The sequence below is a fragment of the Antrostomus carolinensis genome, unplaced genomic scaffold, assembly GCF_000700745.2.
Source record: "Antrostomus carolinensis isolate BGI_N321 unplaced genomic scaffold, ASM70074v2 scaffold34680, whole genome shotgun sequence".
Lineage (NCBI taxonomy): Eukaryota > Metazoa > Chordata > Aves > Caprimulgiformes > Caprimulgidae > Antrostomus > Antrostomus carolinensis.
Window position 1 is genome coordinate 45,024 of NW_010289827.1, and position 9,875 is coordinate 54,898.

At 41.8% G+C, this 9,875-nt stretch overlaps 2 protein-coding genes across 2 annotated transcripts; both read right to left on the reverse strand.

Annotated features, from left to right (window-relative positions):
• Window positions 1-656: 656 nt before the first annotated feature.
• On the reverse strand, window positions 657-2,713 carry LOC104527812 (ovomucoid). Its single transcript, XM_010171630.1, has 4 exons — window positions 2,659-2,713; window positions 1,786-1,802; window positions 1,239-1,360; window positions 657-702 (listed from the first exon to the last, which is right to left on the reverse strand). The coding sequence occupies exons 1-4, from the start codon at window positions 2,711-2,713 to the stop codon at window positions 657-659; spliced, it is 240 nt and encodes a 79-aa protein (XP_010169932.1).
• A 1,764-nt stretch (window positions 2,714-4,477) lies between these two features.
• Window positions 4,478-9,650, reverse strand: LOC104527783 (ovomucoid). Its single transcript, XM_010171597.1, has 8 exons — window positions 9,596-9,650; window positions 8,578-8,597; window positions 7,986-8,122; window positions 7,427-7,484; window positions 7,006-7,142; window positions 6,400-6,460; window positions 5,247-5,356; window positions 4,478-4,659 (listed from the first exon to the last, which is right to left on the reverse strand). The coding sequence occupies exons 1-8, from the start codon at window positions 9,648-9,650 to the stop codon at window positions 4,614-4,616; spliced, it is 624 nt and encodes a 207-aa protein (XP_010169899.1). The 3' UTR covers window positions 4,478-4,613.
• Window positions 9,651-9,875: the final 225 nt, after the last annotated feature.

Consider the following 9,875-nt stretch of genomic DNA (forward strand, 5'->3'; position numbering starts at 1 on the left):
TCCCAGTCTCAAGCAAGACCCTCTGTGCTTCCATGGCTCTTGCAGAACAGCCACAAAACATGCCCAAGTGCAACAGTCTTGGGGCTGCCTCAATAATATGTATGTTAAGGTTTGCCTGGAGTCTCTTCATGCTGCCAAAGTCTACCATACAGCAGTGCAGGGGTAAGGCAGCAGTTATGTGACAGCAGAGGTTAGGGAGGCAGATAACTCGGCTCACCCAAGCAGAGTGTCTATCCGGGATGCCCTTAGTGGAATAAATCAATTGGAGCATTGCACCAGGATGCATCTCCAGACCTGGTTTTCTTTTGGAAGGCTGCATAAAGGCAAATGCCCTCAAGATCTGCCCATTGCCTTTGTGGTTGGAGTTGATTTCTTTGTAGGTCAGAAAAATGTATTCCCTCTCCCTGTCATTTGCCCGTTAATATCCACTCCCCATGACTGTTGCAGTGATGTAATCATGCAACATCTTAGGTAAAACCAGAATGAGACATACTATTAAAACAAGACATAAATGCTGATGGCTTTTTTTTATTAAGCAGAGGTTTCAAGATGCAGCAGGAAGTTTCAAGGTTCGGGACAAGGCTTTAGGGGAGCACCTGCCATGGGGAAGATTGCCAGGGAGGATTCCTCTTTCTGAGCTGAAGCCTGTTGAGAAGTTAGCATTCCCGAAGGTACCTCAAGCCAAGAGTCCCATGGCTTCTCCTGCAGAGAAAGAAATCAGTACCTCAGAGACAGAACATCTGTTTGTCTCTCCCTCTGGTGAAGGATCTATCATAGAATAACTTAACCAAACCAGAAAACTTCTGAACACTATTCTAGCTATTTCCTTTTATTACTAACATTCAAAGACAAGATAAAGACTTAATTTAAAGGAAAGAAGAACAAATAGTCTGTAGGAAATAGAGTTCATTTGCTGGAAGAAAGCTCTTCAGCAATTAGTTGGAATCTAGTTGGAACTAGATGATCTTTAAGGTCTCTTCCAACCCATACCATGGTATGATTCTATGATAATTACTTAACAGGGAAATTAAGAACTCTACTAAATGATATCTATTTATATCTGAAATAAAGGAATTCCTGGCAAATTGTCCCAATTAAAAAGCTGACCCTTGCTAGTAGGAGCACAGGCAAACACAAAATAAAAGAACTTTTTTTCTGCAACCAGTCTCCAAGACTAATTAGTTAAAGCTAAGTTAGTTCACCATTTAGCTACTGAAGAGATTTATTTTCATACATACAGGAATGCATTGCAGAATAAGCATTTGTTGGCGTATGTTATGCCGTCGGTCCCGCAGTGTGGTACGTACTCCAAAGTACAGACATCTCTGGGTACCACGTAGTCACTGCAGTAATCTGCTGGCTAGATACAATGATTGTTCACAAAAAAGCTCTCAACAACAGGTATGTAAGAAAGGTGACTTTAGGAGACCCCCCCACACACCCTGAGCTCCCCCCAGTACTGACCAGCAGCAATTACCGAGAAAAACCCCAGGGACGGGGCAGGACTACGGTGGTACATTGCCCTCAGTGATGCAGAGCCATTGTAAATGCTGCTGCAGTAACTTTGACAGTAACTTGGACACAAACTGAATACTGCACTACTTGTTGAAGCTATCATCAGATGAAAATGGCAATTTCACCCAATAATATCTGTGGCAAATATTGTTCAGACAGCTGGATGACTCGGGATTTTGAAATGCTCGATCACAATGTGATTAGTAAGGATTTCTACAGAAACTGCTTTAAGGAAAGAAATTATGGCAAACAGAAAGGTCTATCCCTTACCTGCTGTGCATCAGTATCTGGAAAAAAAGGAAAAAAGAAGGAAATATGAAACAAATGCAATTTATGGGTTCTGTTAAAACAACTGTGAATGCATGCTCTGAATACACAAATTCCAATCCAGTGTTTGTTAGCAAATTACTTCTTAGACAAAAGGAATTTCAGGAAAAACTTTGTGCCATATTTTATGTTTACAACATTGATTAGAATGTTTACAACAACTGATTCTGTAGTATAACTTTTTAATGAGGTTTACAGCCAAGATGGAAAAGGGTGTACAAAATGAAAGAAAAAAAAAAACAAACAACATTTTCCATGGTTCAAAGGATGGAGCAGGACATGTAGTCAAAGCTAAGCAAGTTATTGAGGCACACGGGTCGTAAAGCTGGCAAGTACACAGAGGGTATGCATTGTCACAGTAGCTCTTAAATAAGAGGACTATTTAGTGAGATGTAATTTTTATAAAGCTTCTACAGCTGTTCAGGCTCTCAGATTGCATCTCAGTTCAGGATGACTACAAGAAATGTTCGCTTTCATTCAGTAAAATAATTTGTGTTTCTGCAACATTTCAGAGGTTAAATACTGGATGTCTGAGTCTCCGGGTTGTACCACGTACATGTCACTTCTTTCATTATGCATAAACTAGCGCTGAGAGTAGAGCTGTTCCCACAGTTGTTCTTACCCACTCAGTTCTGTTGCTAAAATATTACCCCATAAGTGATAGTCTTTGATGTCAAGTCTTTTCAACACTATCTTTCTAGGAGTAAATAAGTCCTTGTAGAATGAAGCTCTTTCCAGTCTGAGGATGCTTTTTGTGGTTTTTGAGTAAGCCAGCGCTTACTCAAAGGCAGAGCAGGAGGCAGTAAAGCTACTCACCTGGGATGCAGCAAAGAGCAAGAGCAAACAGCAGCAACACGCCTGCTGTCCTCATGGTGGCTGAAGCGTCTCCCTGCAGCGGAGCTTGTGCTTTGCTCAGGAAACGAAACCTTAATTCTGCCCTCAGGTGGTAACCACGCTTATATATACGTACGCATGTTTGTGTGCACGCGCGGGCATTCACTTTTGGGTCACCCACCCTCATTCTGAAGAACATTCCTGGACTTTTGTGAGGTGGCAATCTCAACAGAGGTGAGCCATGCTGGAAGCCAGGAAGAATGCTTCTTTGTCAACAAGGGTGTCACAAGAAGTTTAGATATGTTAGAAGCACTCTCTGTGTCATTATTTCAAGTGAAATATGTGACAGGTTCCTTCTGAAGGATCACAGAAAATTCCTGCAGGCAAAAGAGCAACCATAAAAACCTAAGCAGCGACTGCTGTCAGATTTTCTCTAAGTGCATCTATCAGTGTCCATTTACATGCAATGCTTTTTCACGAGCAAAATGTTGAATGAATGGCTTCCAGAGTGGAAAGTCTCTAGTTTTATTTTCATGCTTCATCCCAGTAAAGTATCATTAAGTTATACTGAAACCAGGAAAACAGTGAACTGGGAAGGCAAGCAAGAGGGTGTCCCACACACTGAAGGGAGTCCTTGGACTGGACAAGAGATGAAGCAACTTTTATGGGCATATACAAAGAATTTACAATTGCTATTTCCCCTAAAAGCCATTAGCATTGTGGGTTAGATTTGCAGTAATGGACTGATAGTCTGATGATGACAGAATGATGTGAGACCCTAGCCTGGATCCCAGAAAAGTTGAACCCAATCTGGAAATCACCGCTTCATCTATCTGCCCATCTCAATATAAATCCTTTGTTTTACTACTGAAGCATTACTTTTTTGGACAACCTCATTCCACCAAGAAAACAAACATCCCCCTCCCTTTGAATCCCAGAAGAAATGCATTTGGGAGATATTACTTTTTAGAAGGGATATGCCTAATTTATTTATGTTTCTCTTGTATGCATCAAAACCCCACCAATTCAATACTCCAACAGAAGACAAAAGCAGAATAAATTTCATGAACAATACACCAATGACAGGTCACACTCTCAAAAAACAGAAGGATACTTTGACCTCAGATTTTGAAACACTGCTGAAATACTTCTTGGGCTGGCAAAGAGTATTATGTTATTAAAGACTAAGAGAGAAGACAAGTAGTCAGAATTAAGTCTTCCCTAGGAAGACATTTATCTTAAAACACTTGGAGGTGATTAAAGGACGAGTTCAAGACGAGAAAAACATAGAAATGTGTCATTTGGAGAACCCAAACAAATAGGCAGGGCCCACTCACATGTCTGAAAAATACGGGCTTTGCTGACAGACTGCCCTTGCAGAGTGCTACACTTCAGGTAAGGGCTGTGCTCAGGAGGGCAGAGACCAGCTCTGGGTGCAGACACCACCAGAGCCTGAACAGGCTCTGCTGATAGTGCCTGCACAGGGAAAGTGCACCAGAAATACCTTGGGAGAGATTAGCCAGCATCAGCACTTCAGCACGGTGTTTCAACACTTTACAATGTCGAATGCCTAAAAGGGCCTGAACTCTAACGTGGGCTGACTGTCTTTTATGTGCAAAGTCACACAGCTCTGAGGTTTATGCATCGGTGTTTAATTTTCTGCCTTTTATGAGAGGGAGGGGAGCAAGATGTTCTTATATCCCAGAGCTATGAGCACGTAACCTATTCAGCCTGGCATCAGCATTCAACAAATCAAAAGACAATGTTTCATAAGACAACACATGAAACAAGACAAAATAAATGTTGCTGATTTAGTTTATTGAGAAAGAAAATCAGGAGTGAGCTGAGCTCCCCAGAGGGCGAGATGAACTGAGGCGAGATCTTCAGCTGGGATTTGCCAGTGGGGATCCTGTGGTGAATTGTCTCAGCACCGATACTCAGCATTTTCCAAAACGGCTTAAAGTGAGAGTCCCGTTGCTGTCCCTGAAAGCGAGGAGAAGAAAGAACAGGTTAGACCCAGAATCCTGCTTGCTGTAATCTGTCCTTTTTTCTTGGCTCCTAGAGAAGATATCAGATAGGATCCTGCCCCAGAGCCAAAGAACTTGCAGACTCAAAGTCCTATTAGGTATTTGATTATTAAGAGATAAGTGAAATTATTTAACCCATTCTTGAAACTGAAAATATTTTGTGGAACTATAATGAAACTTCAATTATCTTTTTTTCAATGTGCAAGAAAAACTCCATTAAGTTTAATGGTCTTCAAACCATTCACACTAACAAACCAGACACAGCCCTTTGTATGCTCTAATGAGAAGAAAAAAAAAATAGAATGGTTGGCTTGATGGCTGGTACTCTCTCCTGCATCAAACCTTCCTGTGTAATCTTATTTAGGTTCCTGCTCTGGCAGGGGGATTGGACTAGATGATTTTTCAAGGTCCCTTCCAATCCCTGATATTCTGTGATTCTGTGAACCCCCTAATCAACACTGGTCAGCAAACAAGTAGCAATTGTGTAAACTTGTACCTAAAGGAGGCAACTGATAACATAAATGTGATCATGTTTGTACATACACGACTGCATTGCAAAAGTTACACTTATTGCTGTATGTTTTGCTGTCAGAGCCACAGAGAGGCATGTCCTCAGCTGAGCAGGTAGGTTTAGGGTAGTCACTGCAGTCAACCTGAAAAAAAAATAAATAAAAAGTCTGATGTGAAGGATATGAAGGAGTCAATAGCAGAAAGGCTTCAACCCCTTGCTACAGCTGCAGTGCTAATGATAATGATCTAACTAAAAGTAATTAACTTCCTTGCACAATCTGATATAAAATGAGGTGTCAGTTTCTCCTGTGCCAGAACTGAATAATATAAAAATAGATCATAATTTCCTCTTTGAAGAGATGTATATCATAACCTGACCACAGCATTTCTAAGCAGCAGCAGTTCACTCAGTGAACGTGCCATGCTTGTGATCACATTACACCGTGTTCCCAACCTGGCCAGGAAATTAAATGTAAACAACACTGGTGTCTGGAGAAGTGTAGGTGCTGGTGTCTGTCTAAGGATCCAGGATCTCTCCCATAGTCTTAAAACAGGAAGATCAGCACTTAGCTAGATACTGTGAGAGCAGGATTTTGTTTCTTTGTGCAATGGGTGCTACCTACACTTGCTGAGAGGTATTGTAGTGCAAAAAAATGTGTATAGGTCCAGGAAAAGGCTGAGGAATTTCATGGAGGAGAAATCCATCAAGGCTTACTGACTACACAGAAATTGCACCTAGCTGAACTCCATCATCTGCAAATAGCTGGAGGCTGGAAGTGTAGATGTTCCATACATACTCACTCTATTCTTTCTCTCTCCAACACAGTCCTTATGACCCCTGCTAAGAGCAGGCTCTGCATCAGACCATCATGAGCTCAATGGATCATTGGTCTGATCCCAAAAGCCATTTTCTGTTCTTATTCTCAGTTCTGCCATGATAGATTATTTCTGCTACCACTCTTTTACTGATCCCTTCCTGTGCAGTCACCCCCTTCCTTTTCTGATGTTAGTGCAGATAATGTATATTACATGTGGAGAAAGCAAAATCTTCCTTGTGCTGAAGCACAGCAGCAGTTACATTGCTGTAGGAAGCTGCTGGTCTGGGCGCTGCTGCAGGTACACTGGCAGTGCTTTCCCTGACATGAGTGGGACTGAAACCCTGTCCCTCATGATGCAGTTCACTTACTGTAGCAATTTCCCTCTTACATTCACCGTCATGCTTCTTGCCAACAGTGGTTCCAGGCTCCCTGGGAAAGGAAGACACCTGCATTAGGGAGCTTTGCTGAACCCCATGTCCCAGCAATGATCAGCCTCATGTACAACATATGCCATACAGGAGATGTCCAGCTTAGACTGTGTCCACATGGCTCTAGATACCAGCTCAGGTGGAACCACAGCCTGCTGGAGTGATGTTTTATAGCATGATGTGAAGCACAAAGGAGGGTCCAGGTGTTAGGGTGAACTAGGAGCTAGGTTGTATGACAATGTAGATGCACCTTCGGTTAGTTGCTGTCCTCCACAAAGCAGCATCTGCCACATAAACCTTTTTAACTTAGTTAAGAGAAGCATTCTGTCCTGTGTTAGATCCTCACCCAGCCCTCTACTTCTCTGTCTAGATCAAAGGCACAGTTTTCCTTCTAATCAAAGAAAAATGATGTTTAGTTGCCAGGGAAAGAGGAGGGTCAATGTCCAAGTGTCTTACAGAAAAGGTCTGCTATTCAGAAGAGCAGCTGCCAGAAGTGCTAAGCACTTCTTGTCCCTCACAGGAGAGCTCTGCACAGGCAGTACTCACAGGCTACGGGCACACAGCATGCACTCGTTGTCATAGGTGTCCCCATCAGTACCGCAGACAGGGTCGAAGTTTTTGTTGCAGAGAAACACCACTTTGCCTTCCTCGTTTGTTGTGTTGGGATATCTACTGCAGTCCACCTGTTGAGGGAACACACAAAGAAGCACTGGTGAAAGCTTACTTATAGAAAGCAAGTAGATCTGATGAGTGGGTTTGTTTGGCCGCCTAGGATACCACACAGCAAGAAAAGTGCTTTTTTGTATGTCACTATGATGACAGTTCACCTGAAGATGACAAATGCAAGATTCTGACATCTCATATGTTCTCTTATTTAGTGTTTGAATTATTTATTGGGGGAGACAATAAGCAGCTTTGGCTATCAGAAGCAGGATATGCCTCTTGTTTTGCCCTTGATTTCACTTACAGGGACAATTTCCTTGCATTCTCCATCATGGTCTTTGCTGACATTGGTTCCATATTGTCTGAAGAGGAAAAGGCAAAAGTTAGGAAGTTCAGCAAAAATGTCTTGCTACATCCTAGGTGCTGGAAATATGTAACTAACTCAAGGGAAAGCTGATTCTTTATCAGTCATGCATATATATAGTCTTTGAGAAGGTAGTGCCATCCTCCCTGACCAGCTAGCACTGTGTGACTGGCAGGGATGTAAAGACTCTGAGAGCTTTAGGACCATTTTGGGCAGTTCAGAGCAGAGCATCTCTCAGCCCTTTTGCTCTGCTTTGCTGTGATGAGATGTGCCCTAGGGGCTGTCATCTGGCTGATCCTTGAGCTGAAGAAGAAAAACCTGCAAAAGAGAGACACGGTGACTAAAGCAATGTCTAGGCAATGGAGTGCCATGCAGCAATACCCAAGCTCATTTTGAAAGAATTGACACAAGAGATGTATGACAGATCGCTATTTGTTGAAAAGTGGTGCTGCCAGGAGTCCTAAGCATTGCTGCCTGAGAGCTTCCACGCAGTACATACATGTTGTAGGCACAGAGCAGGCACTCATTGCTGTAGGTGACTCCATCGGTACCACAGATGGGGCCGAGGATCTTGGGGCAGACCAACACATCTTTGCCTTCTTCATTTGTAGAGTTGGGATATGTACTGCAGTCTACCTGCTAAAGGAACATACATCAACAGGGTGGAGAAGACATTTTATGTTCATAACTCTCCTGGTGTGTGTAAGCTGGAGTGTCTCATAGTATGTTATTTTTTCAGTAGGTTGCCTTCAGGTAGGTTCTGATATCACAGTCTCTTGCTATCAGTTTAGGGCTAATCATACATGACCAGATTAAACCTTAGACCAGTTTAAAGTTAATGAAAAATGACCTAATAAAAAAATTTTATATCATTACTACTACTACATTATTAATGTACAGCATAGATGTAGAGCAAAGAACAGTACAATTTAATGTTTTACACTGTAGAATCTGATTAAAATGACACTAATTTAATTCTAGGTGACAAACAGCTAAGCATCTACAGGCCTGAGGTTTTTTCAATTCCTTTGGTTATGTCTTTACCAGGCCACATGCCTGCAAAAAGTGACAGAAAGAAATCTTCCACTCACCTCAACCCCAAAGGCAGCATCTGGAAAACAAAAGAGTGGCAGAAAGTGTGAAACAAAGCCAATACAATAAGACCTCAGTTAAAGCTGGAAATCTGGATGTAAAATTCCTCTACGCAGGACCAAACTGAATGATTTCCAGTGACTGGTTTCCTGAACTAAATAAACTATGTATTAATTTTTTTCCTATGTTGATAACTATAATAGCATTGGTTATTGCTGGCTGTGATGAAACATGTTTTTGAAGAGCTTTGTTCTTTTTTATTTCGAGATAGGCAGACTTATTAATTGAAAATAGAATAGCTTTTCCTTCCTTATCTTTTACATATCCGTTTTGACTCTAAGAGCTGCTGTTACATATCTGAAAAGAAACCTGAGTCAATACAGATAAATGCAAATAGTCACCTGCAGGATAAGCAAATGCATACAGCATCTGTTCTCAGGAATATGCATTTTAAAGAAGCTGAGTGTGGAAAAAAAAATTGTCTTTGACTTTGTAATTTCATCAGATGTAAATATGCAGTGAGAACACCAAACTCTGGCTTGTTTTCATCTCTTGTTTCCCCATTAGCAGCAAAAGCATTGCAGGAAAGTTGCCAGGCTCCTGCACAGGACTTGCTTGTGCCATTACAATGTTTTCATGACTAGTTACTGGAAGTCTGATCACCTCGTTACAGCCTTGTTTCAAGTATTTATCCATTTGTACAGTTTATCCAACTGTACAACAACAAGGGTAAGCAGCATAAGAGTGTTAAAACAACAATGTAAAACATGTAACAGCACTAGTAAGCAGCACGGAAATCCACTTGCAGTTACTTGTATTTATGACAACCAGCTGTAGCAGTGATCTATTTAGGACTGTCCTGAAATCTGCTCCTGCATCCTATGTGATACTAACGTACCCAGGCAGCCTAGCTCTTTGTAGGAGAAGATTTTCTCTCTTTGAATCCTCTATCTTATCTTTTTAGATACAGCCAGGACTCAGATATGAAGCCTCTGCGGCACCTTAAGAGTTACTCACCTGGGAAGCAGCAAAGCGCAAAGGAGAGGAGCACAAAAACAACTGCTGTGGTCATGGTGGAAGTATTTCCCCAGTCTGCAGGCTGCCTGCTCCCGCTCTGCTCGTGAGATGGTCTCTCCAAGGCTGACTGCGAATATATACAAATGCAACGTCTAAATTGTTCAACTGTAACATAAAACAACCAGCAGAATCTGTCACTGGTACAATGAAGCTGGTAATATTTATTGAGGTCTTGACTTGCAGGTAATGGTCTGCATCTGCAAGGCAATTGATTTTGGCT